The 23,132-nt window shown below is 31.0% G+C and overlaps 1 protein-coding gene across 1 annotated transcript; it reads right to left on the reverse strand.

The window, feature by feature from the left end:
- Positions 1-285: 285 nt before the first annotated feature.
- LOC105116492 (transglutaminase family protein) lies at positions 286-5,971 on the reverse strand. The gene is made up of 9 exons (XM_011013883.1): positions 5,134-5,971; positions 4,776-4,920; positions 4,517-4,594; positions 3,875-4,238; positions 3,578-3,690; positions 3,226-3,390; positions 2,909-3,048; positions 734-826; positions 286-648 (listed from the first exon to the last, which is right to left on the reverse strand). Exons 1-9 carry the CDS (start codon positions 5,226-5,228, stop codon positions 489-491), a joined length of 1,353 nt encoding a protein of 450 aa, XP_011012185.1. The 5' UTR covers positions 5,229-5,971; the 3' UTR covers positions 286-488.
- Positions 5,972-23,132: the final 17,161 nt, after the last annotated feature.

Raw genomic sequence — 23,132 nt, forward strand, 5'->3', positions numbered from 1 at the left:
GGTATGAAGGTTCAATAATTTTGACATCCATTTGTCAATTCTTCTAATCTTGGTATGAAGCTATAACAATCAAAATTCTTATGGGTTTTAACATAACTACGGGCAGGACCGTTCCTGAAACACACCAAAGAGTGATTCTTCCAGCTAGTCTACTAACACCAAGTAACAAACAGAAGCCATGCCATTATATGTTGACTGGTAGCACTCGATTAATGGATCAATATTTTGGCGCCTGTCACGAGCAGTACGGTACAGGGGAGCGGAAAATGAGAGAACAAACTTAAAGGAAGAAGAGAATTAAGCACCCTTGCTAAATGACCATTCTGTATTCAATAGCATGAAAAATGTTTACATTTGTATTTTAATACTATGCTCGATGCCATGCAACTTGAATATTCTTGATGAAGAGCATTCAAGCAATTCCCACGTATGATTATCCATGTAAGTTACATAGAGAAATGGGGGAGGGAGGGTTATGTACAAACACCTCAAGGAACTGTTAGTTGACCTGTGTGTCCCAAAGACTTCCACGACGATTCAAGCCGCAAAAGGTGCAATTTCTCAACAAATGCTTCTAGGACCTTGGCCTCTTCTTCTGGAGCAAACGCCATGCAAATGCTAAGCTCTTGCACCGCCTGACCATATTTCCTGCAATTACAATCAATATCTTCAATCACACCATAATGATCTGAGTTACAATATTTGTTAAGGAGAAAAGTTCACAATTTTATACCTATTATAGTACAACATCATGCCATGGTCTCTCCTCAAAGCCCAATTATGTGGTTGCAGAATCAACAATCTTTCTGAAGCCATGATAGCCAGCCTGTAAAGAATTCTGTAGTTTAGCATGGTATGCATAAAAGAAGTTTATCTACAAGAGCTAACATAGCAATTACAATGCTAGATAGTTTATATTCCAATTTAAAATGCTCGGATGGTAGCTCAGCTCCTAGTTAAACTCCAAAATTACAAGCACAACTTATGCTAAAAGAGAGCGAGAGAGTTCATCTTGTGTGGAAACTTTTTACAGTCTGAAGCTAGCTGATAGACATATAAATACAAAGTCATCGCCATTGCCTGTTCACTTGACATGGACAACATAACAAAACAAAAAAGTCAAAAGAGTTGAATGTTGCAGCAAGTTAACCTCGGGAATATAAAGTAATTAATACGATGAAGCATAAATTAACAGTACCAATCACAGTGAAACAAACGTGCAGGTTACAAATTACAATAACAACGAATCTCAAACAGACTATTTTCCAAACTATTATTTGGTATTTGGCATAGAGATCCAAAAGTAATTTTGAAAATACTTGAATCTTTTTTAGCTTTAAATTATTATTATTATTATCATCATTTTGAATCATTTTTATGTGCTGAAATCAAAAATAATTTTTTTAAAAAAAAAAGTTGATGCATTTCCAAGCAAAAAACATTTTAAAAAATAATCCCCACCGTACTCCTAAACAAGCAAAGTACAAATCAAAACAAGCAAATGCACATCACATCTTTGAAACATTATTAAAAATAGAAGGCGAGAGTATGTTAAAGAAAATCATGTGGTGCCAACTAAAATTGGTGCCTATATAGAATATAATAACTATTCTAGAAAGAATTAGCCTGAACCAAAGGTGGAGACACGAAATATAATAACTGTTCTAGAACCGAAGGTTGAGACACTAAGTATCTAATATTGTTTCTTTAGTTCTAAAAATTGGGGAGTAAAATGGGTGAACCGTGAAAGTCATGTTCATGAAATCATGCATTTCTTCATGGTACATGGGCAGTTACATGTTATGACTTAGGAGCAAACGCTTGAATAATACAAAAAGATAACAAGTTTAAAGACCATGTCATTGCGCTATCTATGTTTCTCATTTTATGAACAGGTTCAAATTTATTAATTAAGGATTAAGAGATTAAAAATGACAGACTGAAATAAAAGGGCAAATTAGCAAGTAAGAAAATGGCTAAAAGAGCCCCAGCGAACAGCAAAACAAGAAAGCAGCCACAAAAAACAAAAAGGAACCTAACAACCATGCAAAAGCAGAAAAGACTCCCTTCATCTGCAGCCACAAACCCAACTGGAAAGACTACCAATAGAGAAGCAGAAGAAACCCCAAAGAATAGAAAGAAAACCACCAAGACCAGGACAACAACAAGACAAGTCACTAAGACCCACAACTGACACAAAACAGCAACAGCAGAGATTCAGAAGAAGACAGGATAGAAAACATGAGCACAACACAGCTACGGATGGTGGAACCATCACTGGAGAAGATAACATGAACCAAACAGGGCAGTCAAGGCCACTTAACAAGCCACCTCAGGAGCAAATACAAGAAAATGGGCAGCAGAAACTCTTGTATGAAACAACAACTTAACTAAAAAATCCAAATTCATAGAAGAAGGCCATCCAATTCAAAAAACCACATGCAAATAGGAAATCCTTAAAAGAAACAGTGTACATGACAATGATGGTCAGAAAATCCCATCTCAAAAACCCTCGCAATGTTCCAAAGGTGTTAATGTTGCAAAAACTCGCAAAAATCCTGGCAATGATCTATAGGACAAGAAAGTGATTACACTCTTGGTGCCAAGTAGCTGTAGGGCGCAAATTACTTAGGGACAATTCAGAAAGACAGTACGTTCCTTTTTATTTATTTATTATAATTACTTTATTTTTGTTGCTGCATAACTAATGCATTTATCGAGATTTTGTGAATCAATAATTCAAACTGTTGCACTGCTATCATGCCACATGGCTTAACTTATTTAAGTTAATCTGAAAATAAACAGCTAGAAGATAAGAACTACATGAAGCGGAGCCCACACAAAAACTGAAGAAAATGAAGACAACACTATAACAGACACTGGCTATATAGGTGCATAAGAAAACTACCTAAGATCATGAGGCCGAAGCAAAGGAATACTTGAATTATGGATCCTGTTAAGTTTTTCATCAGTGTTAGGAGCACGCCTAAGTGGTGAAGTCAGCATCAAACCAGGATTTGATCTCGAAGCACGTTTCCAGTGAAGCCTCTGCCAAAATTTAAGATTTAGTTCATCTTAAGTAGGGATAATGAAGTATATTTAGAGACTGAATAACAGTTATCAATGGAAGAATTACAAAAGGAACTAAATGAGTGCATTGGTTATCTTGGCAAATGTAAAGGACAAAAAAGTATTTTGGATGAAATTCCAGTAATTAGAACTCACAATCAAATTGGCCAGAGCAATGCCAATAATGTCTCGTTTCGTAGCTATCTCAAGCCCCAAAAGAGAGTTTCCAGTCAAATCTGATGCCTTTGATCTAGGGTCCTCAACGCACCTTCCGTTGACAATTGCAAACAAGCTGTGTCCTGAAGTTACCTTGAAGAGCTCCTACAGAAAGGACAAGGCAAATTAGAATAGCCTAGATTGAAGTTTGTCTGAAAATAAGGTTTTACAACAGGATATCAACCATATATTGTGAAGAAACGCTTTGGCAATGCATCAGAAAGAAAAAAATTTAGCAAGAACCATGAGTTGCCAAGCTATATTTTAAAGATGCACAAGAAAATTTACGCACCTCCGGGTTCCCCATCTGGGGCCATATCAAAAAATCTTCCCCAACTCGAGATCCCACAATGGTCAGACCAAGTCTTCTACAAACTTCAATGTAAATTATACTAAGCAAAATTGCTGTCAAGAAAGCAAATATATAATCAGATGGCCATGAATACCCACAGAATGAAAGAAGATGGCAATAAAGCATTTATTACAGATAAGAAAGTTATTCAAGAGCCCCAATGTACGAAGTGAACCAGAACAAATGCAATAAAACAACTAGCTACAAATGTATTAAATAAAAAGGCTGAAGTTTTACCACTGCCACATCTGGTGCTTAATACTGTGTGCAAGTATGAATACTTGGAATCTACAACAACAGGTGATCTTTTGAAGCCTCTCAATTCAAAAAGAACTAAATTCACTGCATCCAAAAGTTCAACTAAATGGCAACCTATGTCTCTTGAAACTAGCTCTGCTTCAACATCCTTGGTAATGTTGTCCAACTCACTGACCCATTGACTTGTAGTCTTTCCAGCTAAAGGCATCTGCTCCACACAATCCCACTCCTGGGAATTCAATGCAGCTGAAACATCTCTCCTCTCGTTCATGAGTGAGCAAGCATCCATCTCTTGATTGAGAGAGATAAATGCCTCATCTTCTGCTGCAATGTATAGCAAAGCCTAGACCAGCAAGCAGAAAACACACTGGAATTTAGAATCTCCCAAACTTGGGCAATTTAATTTCAAGAAATAGAAGAATTTCATGATATGTAAAGATAAATAAATAATGGATCAACTTGCACTCGATTTGCAACAAGTAGCTTGGTTAAGGTGTGCCGGAAATAACATACACACAAGAGAAAAGATCAGAAAAGAAAAGGGAGTAAATCGGCAGATATCAAATTATAATAAGGAAAATAATTGAGAAGCCAAGATCATTAATAGAAAATCATATCTACCTTAGCAAGAGAAATGTCTTTGTCCTTGGATTGGAAGGAGATTTCCTGGGTAAACTTTTCCCTCGCAGACTTGACAACCTGGGGGCAATTGTTTCAAGATCAAGAAATATAGACAAATAAGTAGCAAGATTAGAAAGAGTAAAGAAAGAACATTAACCCAACCAAAAACATAAACACAACATATAGAAGAAAAGGTATGATGATGATGATGATGATGAGAAAGGCAAGATAGGGTGTTAAAAATGGTATACAAATCAACCTCCTGATAATTTTTGAGACGACGGGAAGAAGAGTCCATGTTCATCTGACTGATTGAAAGAGGGGAAGCTGAAGCTGAAACTGAAACTGAAACAATAGAAGTCCCATTTCTTCTCCTCCACCGCCGATGTTGATCATGATCATACCTGATATGATATGATCATCGTGTAAAGAATAAAGGGACATTTGGGGTTTTGCATACCACAAAAATCCTTCTTCCTCACCTCTAATTTATTACTAATTCAAATAAATAGATACATGCATACATGGCTTACAGCCAACAAATATAACCATAAATCAAGCAGCAGAGAAGAAGCTTAAGTAACAAATCAAGAAGAATGATGTATGTTATTTATTACCTGATGGGCAAAACATGAGAAGAAGCTGCTGCTGCTGCTGGCATGGTTGTTGCTGTTGATGAAGTAACGGCAGTGATGAATGAATCACACAGCATTTTCTTGCTTGCTTCCAATACTATTGGATTGAGGAGAGAAATTGGTTCAAAGAAAAAAAAAAGGTAAAAGGGAGAGAAACCCAAGATAATATACAGAAGAAGGAGAAGTAACGTGTATTAATATTATATCAAAGCATTTTGTGTAGCAGTGATTGTTATGGCACAGAAGAAAGAGGAAGGATAGAAGGATGATGATGATGCCATGGTGGGGGTGTTGGGCTCAGTAATTATCATCATTTCACTTCCAAAAGACAAAAACATGTGGGAATTAGTAGTAGAAGATGAGTAGCTGTTAATGCACAAATCCATGTTACTTAGCTAAAGATATTGTCTAATTGGTGGTAGCGGTGGCGGTGGTTGTGGTGGCGTGATCTATCTAAAAAAGAAAAGGACGAAGCAAAGGAAGTAGAGGGCAGTGAGTCTGAGCCTGTGGCTCCCTCCCTAATTTGGTAATCCTGGGTGGGTGATGAAGATGACGATGACGATGACGATGACGATGATGTTTTATTCCTTCCTCCTGTGCTCCTTTTTATCTCAAATATTTTATATGCATATGTAAGGTAGCGAAGGAGTGTCCAAATTATCTATCATGTATTTGGATTTGGAATCAGAATAATCCACTCCATCATTCTCTTGCCGAGTCATATGTTAAACAATTCTTCAAATTTCCAAACTTTTCTCCGGTTATCAACCAAAGTAGAAATGAAACTTCCATGGGATACGAGATTTTGTGTTATAAATCATTGTTGCTTAATTTTATTTTTATTTTTTAGATATTTATTTTTTTATGTGTTTATTTGTAAGAAAATAATTTTTTTTTTAAAAGTGATTTCCTTGAAAAGTTAATTCTAAAAAAATAAATTATTTTTTTTATTTTTGATCGTATCATAAAAAATAAGTTGAAAAATAATTTTCTGTGTTTTGTTATGGCATGAAAAATAAGCTGGAAAATAACTTATTAATGTTTTTATTTTCAAATTTATTAAAATAATAAGGAACAAATCTTATAAATTAGAAAGTTGAATGAGAATGCAATTAAAAAATATATAATTTCATAAATTATCTCAAATAAAATAAATAATAATTAAAATAATAAAGATCAAATCTAACAGATAAAAAAATTAAAAAATAATAATAATTAAAATTTCATAAATTATTCTAAATAAAATAAGTAACAATAAAAAAATAAGGATCAAATTTGATAAATAAAAAATTTTAATTAAAAAAATAAAAAATAATAATCATAAAAATAAGGACCAAAATTAATATAAAAATTATATTAAATCAATTTTAAAGAATGAAATTGAAAACAAATCTAACAAAATAGATAGCAATAAAAAATTTGAGGATCAAATTTGACTTAATTAGTAAATAATATGATATTTTTAATTTTTTTACAACTTCTAAAAAGTATTTTACATCTAAAATACAAAAAAACACTTTTCTGGAAATTAAACAAAAATTTTCTTTGTCAGAAAAGTGTTTTTCGTTGATCGGAAAGTATTTTTTATTAACTAACTTTTCTAATTACACATAAACACAAAAAAATCTAAAATATAATTTTTTTAAAAATCACTTTTAAAAAAACAAACATACTAAATATAATTCTTCTCCTTCTTTATTTTTTAGGTTAAATTAATGAAAATAAATTCCTTCTCCTTCAACGAGCAAGAAGAAAAGAGAGAAAAATATACAAGTTATAGTTAGGAAATTAATTATTGAATTGCTTATATCTGCCGCTCCACTTTATAACTGTATGCTCGAAAATTATATCAAAATCATATAACTTTAATAATTTTTAATTTGCAAATCCAGTATCCTTGTATTTTTCTATTGATAGGGTTTTAAAAGACAAAAACAAAAAATCTTAGATATAATGATGTATCAATTTTTATTTTAGATAAATTAAAATAATTCATTGGGATTTTTTCAATTAGTTGAGATTTATTCTTCATAACAATTGATGAATTTAAATTAAAAAACTTATTTTTTTTTCAATTTTAAATTTATTAAACACAAATATTTAGAAAAAAAAAAGAATTAAGTAATAATAGTCCATAGTATAAAATAAGCGTATTTTATATATTATGAAAAACAAAAAAACATCACGTGGCATGATTTGGTGTGGTATAGTAATAAAAACTCTTAAAATAATACCGGAGTCTTAGCCGTTCTTCTTCACCCAAAAAAAAAACATCCATGTCCAGTGGAAAAATCATGACGATGCAATCATTTCTAGACTTATTTATTTTCTAAATTAAAAATAATTTTTAAATTTAATATTACCTCTACCTCGATTATTTATTTTTATTATTTTTAGAATGTTATCTGTAAAAATAAATAACTATTATCTTTATCTTAATTGTGATTTTTAGAGTCAAATATGATATGTACTACTCTTTAAAATATGTTATTAATTTAAAAATAAATAAATTTAACTATGCTATATAGTTATATATAAAAAACAATTCGCTGTGTTAGTTGGAAAAAATCCAAGAAACAATGCCAAGCTGAGGGATAATATTGAAATGTGAGTGGTGCCAGCAGACGCTACAATGGAGTAGCATAAAAAGTTAAGAAAGGGATCCAAATATTTCTTTTTGAATAATTAAAGTAGAAGTCGTTCTAGATAAGGTTACGTGTGTCAGCATCCATTGATCGAGACATGTATGTGATAATAATTGAGTAAGTTTCTACCTCGATCCCTATATTTTTTTAACAAAATAATGTAATCTCTCTAGTTTCAAAAAATCTCCTGATTGCACTAAACCATCAAGAAGTCATATACGAAAGCTAACGGAATAAATAGTTCACAATAGTCTGAGCATTTCACTAACACAAAATTAAAAGAGGGATTAAATTATGAACGGATACAAAAACCAGGGATGAATTCATCTGTTTCCTTGAAAAGTAAATACCAAATATAATTTACACTGCAATTAGGATAATGCCCCCTTTCTTTTTTCTCTCTAAGAGGGGAGAATTACTAGTGAAGCGGATGGTGATGAGGATACAAATAAAAAATACTTGAGGATTTAGAACGGGAACTTGCCTGTCGTTTACCCCACCCTAACCCCACTTGCATTGCAAACGGATAGGATTGATATCATCTTCTTGGCAACTTTTCAAATGCTTTTCCCAAAATAAATAAATAAATAAATAAATAGGGCATCACTCTAGTTTTCCTTCTTTTCTTTTTGTGGGTAATTTAATGTAGGAAATTTAGACATCCTTTTACTAATGTTTTTCTGATTCTATTGGCTTTGGAAATGAAGTTTGGGATATCCATGGAAGTACTACTCATTTCAGAAGCTATCTAGATACTTTTAGAGTTATAAATAGATATTAGTTTTTTCGAATAAAAAATCTTGATAAGAAAAGAGAAAAGTCTCTTTAAAAACTAGGTTTATCCTAATTTATTTAATGGGTCTTTTTATTTTTATTTGAATCACTTGAGTCCCTCTATTCTTTGTTTTGTTATGTAAATAACCTTATATTATAACAACACTGCTGGTTAATATGCTTGCATGACATGTTTCAATCAAAGTGCTAAATTAAATGCTCGATACCTGCTTCTTTTTTTTTTTTGAAATCTGCAATAACTCTTTTATTTTTAATTTTTTTTGTGTAAGGTGAAAACTAAAATAAGCAAACAAATCTAATTAATTAAAATAAATTAATTTTTACATGTTTATTTTTTAATTACATAATTTAAAAAATAAAAGAGTTGTTTTAATTTAAAAACAAAGCATTCCATATAGAGGGATGAATTAACAAAGTGACGCGGCATATAACTTAGATAAAAGCTAAGATATTCAAGTCCTAACATTGTCGAGGAATAGAGAAAAATCTCTTATATTTTATTAAAGTTTAAATATGAATGTTTTTAATATAAACTAGACATTTTTTTTTAATAATTAGATCTAAAATCCTTTATAGAAAAATATTTATAATTAAAACTTACATAACTAATAGAAATTATCTAGCATTAAGATTTATAAATAGTAGTAAAATACTAATTAAATTAAAAGTTCTAATCTAAAAAATAAGGAATGGGAATACAATAAGATAAGTAAAAATAATCATGAACAGTAATTATAACATCTTACATAAAAAGATTTGTCTTTAAGGCCAGTCCTCCACACCTCCACTTTTTATATTCTATATAATATATTTTTCTTTGCTAAAAAGTGGAAGCCATGTAGACTAATTTTAAGTTTGGTCTACCTAAAAGTTTCTTTTAATGGTGTCCATTATTCAATTAACACCATGTTTTAAGAATGATTTTTTAAAATTATATACTATTATTATTCAATGTTTTTAGTACTTTATTCTCACTTAACTTGTTTTGTGCTTAATAGTATTATAAAAACACAAAGTGTAAAAATAAGATAAACGAGGTATTTTTAGCACACTTTCAAGCAAAGTATTAGAAATAGAACACTAGAATAAGTCATTGGAGCTAAGAAGTGCAAATTATAATTATATTAGGAACCTAGCTTGAATAAGAAATCCTAGTGGGATTGGAATTGGTTAGAGCAAATATATTTAGATTTGACATCCATATACTTCTTGGATCATATCTAGACTTGCATATGAAATCTTACTATGATTTGAGATGGGATGAAAACTAAACAACTCAAACTGTCATGTAAAACTAACACGACCAAAAGATTAATATTTTTTCTCAAGTATTAGAGTGTTGAAGTAATAAATAACTCGGCAAGATCGAGATCGAACCACAAGGAGGTTAACTATATAAATTATTAAACAATAATACAACAACAACAACAACAATAATAATAAAAAGGACTTTGAGATGTAAGATTAATGTGATGATTAAATAGTGATAAAAGCAAATGTCAAGGTTAAAGGATCCACTAATGACATTTCAAACAAGTATAGTATAAACTCTTATTATTGAATTGGAAACCACACACAAAGGAGGTTCCAATCAGATTATATATTGTTAACATGATTACATTAGTTATCTTATTTGAATAATGTTAATACTTGTAAATGTTGTCAGGTATTCATGATTATAACTTATGTTAACAATAAATCAAATTTCTTTCATAGCACAAGTATTGGTTATACCATATAGTTGGGCTATGAAAATGCCAAGTATTTGTTGTACTAAGTGTTATACAACATAAATCTAGATTAATCATTTAACAAGGAAAGTATTAAGAGTAAACAAGATAACAAATTCAAAACATGTTAGTATCAAACATTAGATTCCATGTTGAGTTTACACTATACTTATTCTTACACCATTAGTGTAACCTTTTTACCCCTAACATAATAAACTTAACTAAACATGATAAATGAAGAGAAACATAAATAAATAATATAAGAACATAAATAAGATATAAGTTAATTAACACGACCAAAAGATTGATGTCTTCTCCCAAGTGCAGAATGTTGAAGTAATAAATAACCCGGCAAGACCGGGGTCGAACCATAGGAAGGGTAATTGTATAAATTATAACAACAATAATACAACAACAACAACAACAACAACAACAACAACAATACCAGTAGTAGTAGTAGTAGTAGTATTAGATGAAGAAAAAGAAAAAAAAGAAGTTGATGAGAACTTTAAAATAGAAGATTAACGTAAGGATTAAATAAACAATGATAACAACAAATATTAAGGTTAGAGAATCCACTAATGGTATGTCAAACAAGTATAGTATAAACTCTTATTATTCAATTGGAAACTATACGCAAAGAAGGTTTCAATCAGATTATAAATTGTTAACATGATTACATTAGTTATCTTATTCGATTAATGCTAATACTTGTAAATGCTATCAGACATTCATGATTATAACTTATGTTAACAACAAATCAAGTTCCTTTCATAGCACAAATATCGGTTATACCATACAGTATGGGCTATAAAAGTGTCAAGCAATTGTTGTATACAACATAAATCTAGATTAGTCATTTAACAAGCAAAATATTAAAGAGTGAACAAGATAACAAATATAAAACATGTTAGTATCAAACATTAAGGTCCATGTTGAGTTTATACTATAGTTATTCTTACACCATTAGTGTAATCTTTTCACCTTAACATAGTAAACTTAACTAAACATAATGAAAGAAAGAAAAATAAATAAACAAAATAAGAACATATATAAGATAAAAGTTAATTAAGTAAAGAAAAGGAAATGAAATGCATAAACTTGATATTAATGAAAGCAAAACATAAGTAATTCAAAAACAGAAAACAAGAGCATAATCTTGATTTGAAAACCAAGATGCCTAAATGCACGGCAAATGCCTCCTTTTATAGGCCAAAATTGAAAATTATTGATTTGATGATTAATTGACAAGTGGGTGGTCATTTCTTGACCTGGTGACAATCTTTATCTTCTTTTGTCTGCCAAAACATTATTGATAATGTCAAAATTGAAACCACTTGCAGCCATGAAAATTCTAGGAAATTGTCTCAGCTTTGCAGGGAAAAAAAAAAGGTCATTTGGGCTTCTAAAACTCCAGTTATGGGCCAAACACTAAATAATGTTCGGGTTGCAGGACAAATTCAGACTTCTTCATTGTTGCTATAATTAGGACTTGAAAATAACCTTTTTAAATCTTAGACTTGCAAATGGCCTTTTTAAATCTTGGGCTGCTTTGAAAGTTGTAGGTTTATGTCTTACCTTTTTATCCATATAAAGTAAATTTAAATCCGAGATCTACAGCTTCAAATATGACTCAATTACCAAATAGTGTTCCGGTTTGGACTACATGAGCATCTATTTTCTAAGTTTGGCCATCTCTTTGTCCTTTAAATTTCAGTTTAAACTCATCAACCAATCATTTTATTTATATGATAAGCCTGCATTTAAAATAAATATTTACCACAAATTAAAGGTATCTTATATTATTATATATGTTATTACAAAACATGCTTTAATTAAGAAGTTATTGATACACTTCATATGCAAAATGATGATATAAAACTTTGATAAAAATGCAGTTTTAAGTACTAATCACACCCCCCAACGAGCTTATTACTAGTCTTTAGTAATCAAAGCGTTAAAATAGAAAAATAATTTGTAAATTTCACAAAGTAAGGTATTCATCATTCAACTTTCATTAATCTATCCAAATAAACAAACTCTCATTAAATTTATATATCTGCTCAATACCTCTTAAATAAGATATTAATAAACCTTTCTTTTATGCTCAATATATCAAAACATAGTTATGAGGCTTTACGTGAAAGAAATCAAAATTTTTATTTTAATGTTTATGGTTAACTTTCTTGGGTTATGGTTTCTTTTTTTCTTCCTTTTTTTATATTTTTTCTTAAATACATATATACATGTAACTTAAAACACAATGCATCTTTAACCGTGTAACGAGCTTTCGGCTAATGACTCTCAAACTAGTAAATCTTAGGGGCATTAGGTGTTGAGACCCCCTACGAGCTTAGTAACTCGGGTTGCAGATATTAATACGTAGATAGTGCAATATTTGATTCCCTTAAGCTTTTCTCTTCAACTCATGTAACAACCATTGGGCCAATAGCTCCCAAGTCAGTTGACTTTAGGGTATTATGTGTAAAAACACCCATTCGGGCTTAATTGTTTAGGTTGGGGAGACTATTGACACGACTGAAAGATTGATGTCTTCTCCCAAGTGCAGAAGTGTCAAAGTAATAAACAACCCGGCAAGATCGAGGTTGAACCACAAAGAGGTTAATTGTACAAATTATAAATGACAATAGTAACAACAACAACAACAACAACAACAACAACGATAATAATAGTAATAACAGCAATAATAATAATAATAATAATAATAGTAGTAGTAGTAGTAATACTACTACTACTACTAATAATAATAATAATAATAATAATAATAAAGAAAAAGAAGAAGAAGAAGAAGAAGATGATGATGAGAACTTTGAGATGGAATATTAACATAACGATTAAACAATGATAATAACAAATGTCAAGGTTAGAGGTTCCACTAATGGTATGTCAAACAAGTATAGTATAAACTCTTATTATTCAATTGGAAACCACACACAAAGGAGGTTCCAATCTAATTATAGATTGTTAACATGATTACATTAGTCATCTTATTCGATTAATGCTATTACTTGTAAATCTCGTCAAGCATTCATGATTATAACTTATGTTAACAACAAATCAAGTTCTTTTCATAGCTCAGGTGTCGGTTATGCCATACAATATGGGCTATGAGAGTACCAAGTATTTGTTGTACCAAGTGTTATACAACATAAATCAAGATTAGTCATTTAACAAGCAAAGTATTAAAGAGTGAACAAGATAACAAATACAAAACATGTTAGTATCAAACATTAAAGTCCATATTAAGTTTACACTATACTTATTCTTACACCATTAGTGTAGCCTTTTCACCTTGACATAATAAACTTAGCTAGACATAATGAAAGAAAGAAAAATAAATAAACAAAATAAAAACATAAATAAGATAAAAGTTAACTAAGAAAATGAAAGGAAATGAAAGACATAAACTTGATATTAATGAAAGCAAATCATAAGCAATACAAAAAATACAAAGAGTGAAAGGAAGAGCATGATCTTGATTTGGAAAACAAGATGCCTAAATGCACGGCAAATGCCTCCTTTTATAGGCCAAAATTGGGAACTATTGATTTGATGACTAATTGATGAGTGGGTGGCCAACTCTTGACTTGGTGACAATCCTTATCTTCTCTTGTCTGCCCAAAACTTCATTGCTAACGCCAAAATTAGAGCCACTCGAAAATATGAAAGTTGTAGGAAATTGTCTCAGCTTTCTTGTGTAAAACATTCAGCTCATTTGGACTTCGAAAACTCTAGATATGGGCCAAATACTGAACAATGCTTGGCTTGGAAGACAGATTCGGGCTTCTTTGTTATTGCTATAATTTGGACTTGAAAATGGCCTTTTTAGATCTTGGGCTCCATATGAAAGTTGTAAGCCTATGTCTTACCTTTCCATCCATATAAAGTGGACCTAAATATGAGATCAACAGCTCCAGATATGATCGAATTACCGAACAGTATTCCGGTTTGGATTGCATCGACATCTCTTTTCGAAGTTTGGCCATCTCTTTGTCCTTTCAATTTCAATTCTTAAATTCATTAATCAATCCTTTCATTTATGTGATAGGCCTGCATTTAAAATGAACATTTACCATAAATTAAAGGTATCTTATATTATTAGATACGTTATTATAAAACATGCTTTAGTTAAGGAGTTATTGATACTTCGAGTGCAAAATGATGAAATAAAACCTTGATAAAAATGCACTTTTAAGTACTAATCAACTATAAAACCAAATTTATCTATATTTTTATTATCTTTATTTTTTTTGCTTTTTTTTCAAATTATATGCTATCTATTTTTCTTAGTTGTTACCTTTAATAAAAGAACATAAATGATGTAATAATCTAATGTGCAGTGATTAGTACTTAAAAGTTCATTTTTATCAAGGTTTTATATCATCATTTTGCACTTGAAGTATCAATAACTCCTTAACTAAATCATGTTTTGTAATAATGTATCTCATAATATAAGATACGTTTAATTTTTGATAAATGTTCATTTTAAATGCAGGTCTATCCTATAAATGAAATGATTGATTGATGAATTTAAGAACTAAACTTGAAAAGACAAAGAGATGGCCAAACTTAGAAAAGAGATGTCGGTGTAGTCCAAACCGGAACACTGTTTGGTAATTCGGTCATATCTGGAGCTGTAGATCTCAGATTTAGGTCTACTCTATATGGATAGAAAGGTAAGACACAGGCCTACAACTTTCATATGGAGCCTAAGATCTAAAAAGGCCATTTTCAAGTCCAAATTGGAGCAACAATAAAGAAGTTCGAATCTGTCTTCTAGCCCAAACGCTATTCAGTGTTTAGCCCATATCTGGAGTTTTAGAAGTCCAAATGACTTGAATTGTTTATAGAAGAAAGCTGGGACAATTTACTACATCTTTCATGTTTTTAAGTGGTTCCAATTTTGACGTTATCAATGACATTTTGGGCACACAAGAGAAGATAAGGATTGTCACCAAGTCAAGAGTTGGTCACCCACTTATCAATTAGTCATCAAATCAATAGTTCCCAATTTCCCACTCATCAATTAGTCATCAAATCAATAGTTCCCAATTTTGGCCTATAAAAGGAGGCATTTACCATACATTTAGGCATCTTGGTTTCCAGATCAAGATCATGCTCTTACTTTCTCTCTTTGTATTTTTTTGTAATGTTTATGCTTTGTGATTAGTACTTAAAAGTGCATTTTTATCAAGGTTTTATATCATCATTTTTTGCACTTGAAGTATCAATAACTCCTTAACTAAAGCATGTTTTATAATAATATATCTAATAATATAAGATATCTTTAATTTGTGGTAAATGTTCATTTTAAATGCAGACCTATCACATAAATGAAATGATTGATTGATGAATTTAAGAATTGAAATTGAAAGGATAAAGAGATGGCCAAACTTAGCAAAGAGATGTCGATGCAATCCAAACCGGAACATTGTTCGGTAATTAGGTAATATCTAGAGCTATAGATCTCAGATTTAGGTCTACTTTATATGGATGGAAAGGTAAGACATAGGCCTACAACTTTCATATGGAGCCTAAGATCTAAAAAGGCCATTTTCAAGTCCAAATTGTTGCAACAACAAAGAAGCCCAAATCTGTCCTCCAGCCCGAGCACTATTTAGTATTTTGGCCATATCTGGAGTTCTAGAAGTCCAAATGAGCTGAATGTTTTACACAAGAAAGCTGAGACAATTTCAGTATTTTGGCCAATTTTGATGTTATCAATGACATTTTGAGCAGATAAGACAAGATAAGGATTGTCACCAAGTCAAGAGTCGGTCACCCACTCATCAATTAGTCATCAAATCAATAGTTTCCAAAGGGCCAATCACAACCCATACTCACAAACATACAACTCTGGTTGGAGAAATCACCCAAATTTTAGTTGGAAGAGTGAGAACAACAATGCACAAACTTCACAACCACCATTTCAAGCACATCACAATTTCCAAAATTCTCATGGATATGCACCTCCTTATGCTCCACCTCCTAGAAGAAATCTTGAGGAAACATTGCATGTATTCATTGAAAAGCAAGAGACAATCAATACTCAACTTGCTCAAAACATGATAGATTTTAAAGATACTCTTGCAAAATTAACATCTGCTCTCAGTTTCCAAGAGAAAGGTAAGTTTCCATCTCAACCACAACAAAATCCCAAAGGGCAATACAATGCAAATGCAAGTAGTTCCGGAAGCCAACACATGGATCAAATCAAATCAGTCACTACTCTACGCAGTGGTAAGGTTATTGAAAAATCCTCTCTTGAACCTTATGAGAAAGATGATGAGTCAATCTCTGAGGGTAAGGAAGGGGTTGAATATGAAAATTACAAAGAAATGACTGATTCTCAGCCAGCACTGCCATTTCCTCAAGCCATGACCAAACAAAAGAAAGTCAATCACAACTCTGAAATTTTTGAAATTTTCAAACAGGTAAGGATCAATATACCTTTGCTGGATGCTATTAAACAGGTTCCTTCCTATGCTAAATTTTTGAAAGATCTATGCACTGTGAAGAGGAAACTGAATGTGAAAAAGAAAGCCTTTCTAGCCGAACAAGTAAGTGCTATTCTTCAAAACAATAATGCTTTGAAATATAAAGACCCTGGTTGTCCTACAATTTCTTGCTTTATTGGAGAGCATAAAATTGAAAGAGCCTTACTTGATCTCAGTGCTAGTGTGAATTTACTTCCATATTCTGTTTTTCAGAGTCTCAATCTAGGTGAGTTAAAACCAACTTCAATATCTCTTTTACTTGCCGATAGATCTGTAAAAGTGCCTAGAGGAATAATTGAAGATGTGTTAGTACAAGTCGATAAATTCATTTATCCTGTGGATTTTATTGTCTTGGACACAGAACCTGTTGAAGCATGTAATTCATTTCCTGTTATTTTAGGACGTCCGTTTCTTGCAACCTCTAACGCATTGATTAATTGTAGGAATGGACTGATGAAGCTATCATTTGGAAACATGACATTGGAGATGAATATTTTCAACATTTGCAAGCAACCTGGAGATGAAAATGATTTACAAGAGGTAGATCATATTGACGAATTAGTTTATGATCAACTTGAACCTACTTTAAGTAAAAATAAATTGGATGAATCTGAAGATTTGCAAATGATTTATTCTGAGGAAGAAATCATGGATGAAAAATGCACCGAAAATGTTGATGCGAATCTTTTGTCAATAGTGACAACAAATTCGACATCTCACATCACACCAATCGATGATTACTTTCCTAACGAATCCTTACTTTCTCTTAGTCCAATGCCTTGGTGATTGTGCATCAAAAGTGTCATTAAGTCTCTTATTTTACATATGTATTTATTGTTTTTATTTGGTTGTTTTTATAATAATTGATGTGTTTTTTTAGTAATGAAGTTTGTTTTAATGTTTCGATAGGTTTTTGGAGCTTAAATGAATTAATTCAAAAAATTCAACGTCGGAATTCAGAACAAAGAATTGAAGAGACATTTAGTTGAAGATTGAAGCAAATCTTAGTTCAAATAAGTGCTCCAAATTTATCCCAAAAATCAATTCTATTCCAATTCTAGAAAAGAATATCATATGATTTATTTCAAGCCCAAACTTGCCTTATGTTGTGTGCAAACTTCAACCATTAAACACTCAAGGTTTCAATGTCAATCTTAGCCCAAATAATAAGTACATTTATATACTTATTTGATGCTCAAATTCAGCCCAAATTCAGCCCAAAATCAACCCCAAATCAACCTTCAAATCAACCCAAACACAATCCATGATCTTACATGTCCACACAACAAATAACAATTGATTTATTTTGGGTAATCCATTGATCCAAGAAGGCAAGCACATGGATGGAAAGCTGGAGGGGATATTTTAACATTATTTTGGGTCAAAAAGAAGAAGGAGACACCTCATAAATGAGGAAGAAAAACGTGCATCAAAGTAGTTGTAAAGTTGTCTTGATTTGATTTTTCAGAATACCTTTTGGTGTTTTGCCCATAACTTTTTACTCAGGTGTCCAAATGAGCTGTTCTTTAATGATCTGGAAAGGTTACAGAATTGCCTATAAATATGTCTCTAATAGACTTCTCCAAGAAAAGCTTCTAAGAGGGTCGAATTGCTGTTCAAAGTTAGAGTCAGATTTGTGTCCGAATTTTTTCTGAAATTGTATTGTGTTCTTCTTTATAGATTTCGATTCTTTAGTTTGTAAAACTTATTATTTCAGTTGGATTCAAGTTCTTTCATGTTTATTGAAGTGTTCTTATATATAATCATGGTTGGCTAAACTCTTTCTTGGATCCAAATCAAGGATAATGGTGATTGAGGTGAGTTCTTTAGGATATGAATGAATCTTAATGTTTATCTTCTTATTTTCTTCATGAATGATTTATTATTGTAAAGAAATTTTAGAAATCATTTAGGTAATGTTATAATCTTGAATTTTTATGCACAAACTTTAGTTTTGGTATAGAGATTGCTTGATTCAATGTCTTACTTAATATGAAAGTACTTGTTCATTCTTAAGCAATAATCAATCTTCATCTTTCTAATCTTCATTGCAATATCTTTCGATCTAATATCACCATCGTTGATATTAGGTTGAGTTATCTTATATATGTTGAAAAAATCACCAATACATCACCATTAAAATTGATTTGGACCAAGACTTACCTTTTCTTATCATTTAAAATCTATTTACATTTTTTTTTATCTTTAAAAACAAATCCATCAATTATTTTCAACCAAGTTATTGTTAATTTAATTTCTCTTGAGTTTTTTTTGTTACTTAGCTTAATTTCCAGATTTAGCTCTCTGTGGATATGACCTCGATCTTACCGAGTTAATTGCTACATCGCACACTCGTGCACTTGCGAGTTAAAACAAGTCGATCATAAAAAGCGGTCAAGCATGTGGTTTCCAATTGAATAATAAGACTTTATACTATACTTATTTAAAATATCATTAGTGGATCCTCTAACCTTAAAATTTATTGTTATCATTGTTTAATCCTTACGTTAATCTTTTATCTTAAAATTTATTGTCTCAAAGTATAAATTTATTGTTCTCATTATTATTAGTACTATTATTATTATTATGATTATTATTATTGTTGTTATTTATAATTATTGTTTATAATTTATATATTTATCCTCCTTGTGGTTTGACCCCAGTCTTGCCGGGTTATTTATTACTTCGACACTCCTGCACTTAAGAGAAAACATCAATCTTTTGATCGTGTCACTAAACTTTAAGACCAAAAAGTTGTTTCTAGCCTTTTGATCTTGAGAAACATGTGTTTAACCCTTAATAAAAGTATACAAGGAAGTTTTGAAGTGTAAACACATGAAAAAAAAAATTGAATGGTTTTACATAATGGGTATCACAGTTGTGGTTAACTAGTTGACCACTTGTAAGGCTTCACTAGAGTAATTTCAATATAAAACGTCATTAAAGACTACCTAAAGTTGGTAGAAAAGATGCACATCATTCATCTGGATCCAAACTTGTTTAATTTAAAGGTTTATAGCTTCAAATTTATTTGTTTGAAGATATCAACTCAATCACCCCAAAACTACCTAAAGAAGAAGATGAACAGTAGGCAGATGACATGTCATTTACCCTTTATTCCAAATAGTGTGTTTTGAACATGAACTAGATGATGTTTCATCCAAGTTAACCATCAATAAATTGGGGTTTTTAATTTGAAATTTGATCAAAATTTATTTTAGTCCTTAAACTCTAAAAGTTTTTTATTATATCCTTAATCACCCTTCATAAAAATATAAAACCAATCTCTATGTTTCAAAATCATGATAAGGGTAAGTATTAAGCAAGTCTCGATATCTATCCTAATATTGGTAAAATATTTCTCCTGGTTTTTGAGTGAAAGTGGTGATTTGTCTTTTAAAGGATTTTGTTTTATGAGAATGGAAAAACTTCTTAAAATACTATTGTTGCATTGCATTCCAAGCACGAATAGATCCTGGTTTCAAATTTTATAGTCATATTTTAGCTTTATATTTTAATGGAAAATCAAAAAGCTTTAATTTGACAGTATTCATTCTACAATTTAAGTTATTATATATATTATAGATCTTCTCAAATTCTCTTAAATGCAAGTGTAGATTTTCTAGATCCAAGCCATGAAAAGGAGGTAAAAATTGAATAATGTCTGGCTTAAAATTAAAATGAGATGTATTATGGGGGAAACTATGCATGATGGTGCACTTGTTCTTGTAGGATGCATGTGGTCTATAAGTGTTCTAACATGGCTATTCTCATTATTTTCATTATGGAACGACTAATTATCTTCTTCAATCATATTTTCTGAAAATGATGAGGATACCTTATAAAATATATGTGACCACATTCTCATACACGTGTAAGAATAGAATAGAAGGAAGGAAAAAACAAAAGAAGAAGAAACAAAATAAAAGAAACAAAGTTAGATACAAGAAAAGTGAAAAGAAAAAATAAAATAAATACTATAATTTATACAAGAATTTACCTCCCTGGCAACGGCATCAAAAACTTGACACGACCAAAAGATTGATATCTTCTCTCAAGTGCAGGAGTGTCGAAGTAATAAATAACTTGACAAAACCGGGATCGAACCACATGGAGGTTAATTGTATAAATTATAAATAGTAATAATACAACAACAACAATAACAACATCAAAAGTAACAAGAATAACAATAGTAGTAGTAGTAATAATAGTAATGATAATAATAATAATAATGAAGACGAAGAAGAAGAAGTTGATGAGAACTTTAAGATGAAAGATCAATGTGAGGATAAAAATAAATGTCAAGATTAGAGTATCCACTAATGGTATCTCAAACACATATAGTATAAACTTGTTTTATTACTCAACTAGAAACCATACAAAAAGGAGGTTCTAATCGAATTATAAATGGTTAACATGATTACATTAATTATCTTATTCGAATAATACTAATACTTGTCAAGCATTCATGATTATAACTTATGTTAACAACAAATCAAGTTCCTTTTATAGCATAAGTGTTAGTTACACCATATAGTTGGGCCATGAAAGTACCAAGTGTCATATAATATAAATCGAGATTAACCATTTAACAAATAATATATTAAGAGTGAACAAGATAACAAATACAAAACATGTTAGTATCAAACATTAAAGTCCATATTAGTATCAAACATTAAAGTCCATGTTAAGTTTACATTATACTTATTCTTACACCATTAGTGTAACCTTTTCACTTTGACATAACAAACTCAACTAAACATAATGAAATAGAAAAAAATAAACAAAATAAGAACATAAATAAGATAAAAGTTAACTAAGTAAAGGAAAGGAAATGAAACGCATAAACTTGATATTAATGAAAGCAAAACATAAGCAATACAAAAAATACAAAGAGAGAAAGCAAGAGCATGATCTTGATCTGGAAACCAAGATACTTAAATGCATGGCAAATGCCTCCTTTTATAGGTCAAAATTAGGAACTATTGATTTGATGACTAATTGATGAGTGAGTGGTCAACTCTTGACTTTGTGACAATCCTTATCTTCTTGTTTGAATAAAATATCATTGATAACGTTAAAATTTGAACCAACCTTATGAAATTCTAGGAAATTGTCTCAACTTTCCAAAAAAAGAAATTTAAGGTCATTTGGACTTTTAGAACTCGAGATATGGGCTAAACACTAAACAATATTGGGGCTGCAAAACATATTCGAACTTCTACGTTGTTGCTAAGATTTGGACTTCCAAACAACAGAATTGAATCTTACCTTCTCATAAAAGTTTTAGGTCCATGTCTTAGTTTTCCATCCATATAAAGCAAACCTAAATTTGAAATTTACAACTCCAGATATGAACCAATTACCAAATAGTGTCCAGTTTGGATTGCACCAGCATCTCTTTTCTAAGTTTAGCTCTCTCTTTATCCTTTCAATTTCAATACTTCAACTCATCAATCAATCCTTTTATTTATGTGATAGGTCTGCATGTGGGATGGACATTTATTATAAATTAAAAGTATCTTATGGTATCAGACTTGTTATTATAAAACATGTTTTAGTTTAGGAGCTATTGATACTTCAAGTGCAAAATGATGACATAAAACTTTAATAAAAATGCATTTTTAAGTATTAATCAATATGTGCAGTTGATAATTTGGGATCTCCTAGTATAGGGGAGACTCTGCCAAAATTTTATTAGAAAATTTCGACAAGTAAAAAACAAAATGCTTCATATACCTTTTATAATGGGAAAGATTAACGGATAAACTAATAGTAAAATTGGGGTTGTTACACTAATGGTTTGGGAGTGGCTTGCAGTGACAATGAGAAGGAAATGAGGTGCTAGCTGAAAGAGGGAGGATGGTGATTTTTATGCCACTAGTGATGATGGTTATGTTATTGGATCGGTCACAATGTAGGAAGGTGAGAAAGATAAAGGTTAGGGGATGGGGATTGATATAGGCTGGTAGAGGAGCTTAAAGCTATTAATGACGAGTGTGGCGAGAAGGAAGGTTATGCTACAGAGAGAAGAAAGAATAGTTGTTTTGGGAAATGTTTGGGTGATCTTTAGGCCTGGTAGCTCAGTATAAAAAAATAGGTTAAGGTTTTTTTTTTTGTTGTGTAGGTGTGTGTGAGCTTGAGATTTTTCTTTTGGTATTTTTTTCTTTTAGTTTTGTTTTTTTTTTAATGGTCTCCGTTTAAAATTCCTCCCCTCTTTATGTGGTACAACTATCTATTTATAGGCAAAGTAAATTTATCTTTTCCCCCTAATTGCTTGGTGCCTGAAAAAA

This window comes from Populus euphratica, unplaced genomic scaffold (genome assembly GCF_000495115.2).
Source record: "Populus euphratica unplaced genomic scaffold, PopEup_1.0 scaffold1277.1, whole genome shotgun sequence".
NCBI classification, from domain to species: domain Eukaryota; kingdom Viridiplantae; phylum Streptophyta; class Magnoliopsida; order Malpighiales; family Salicaceae; genus Populus; species Populus euphratica.

Coding starts and splice junctions, on each gene's coding strand:
- LOC105116492 (XM_011013883.1), bottom strand. CDS start 5,228: ATGCTGTGTGATTCATTCATCACTGCCGTTACTTCATCAACAGCAACA. Junction 4,921..5,133: donor TCTCATGTTTTGCCCATCAG/GTAATAAATAAC, acceptor ATATCATATCAG/GTATGATCATGATCAACATC. Junction 827..2,908: donor CTTCGGCCTCATGATCTTAG/GTAGTTTTCTTA, acceptor AATTCTTTACAG/GCTGGCTATCATGGCTTCAG.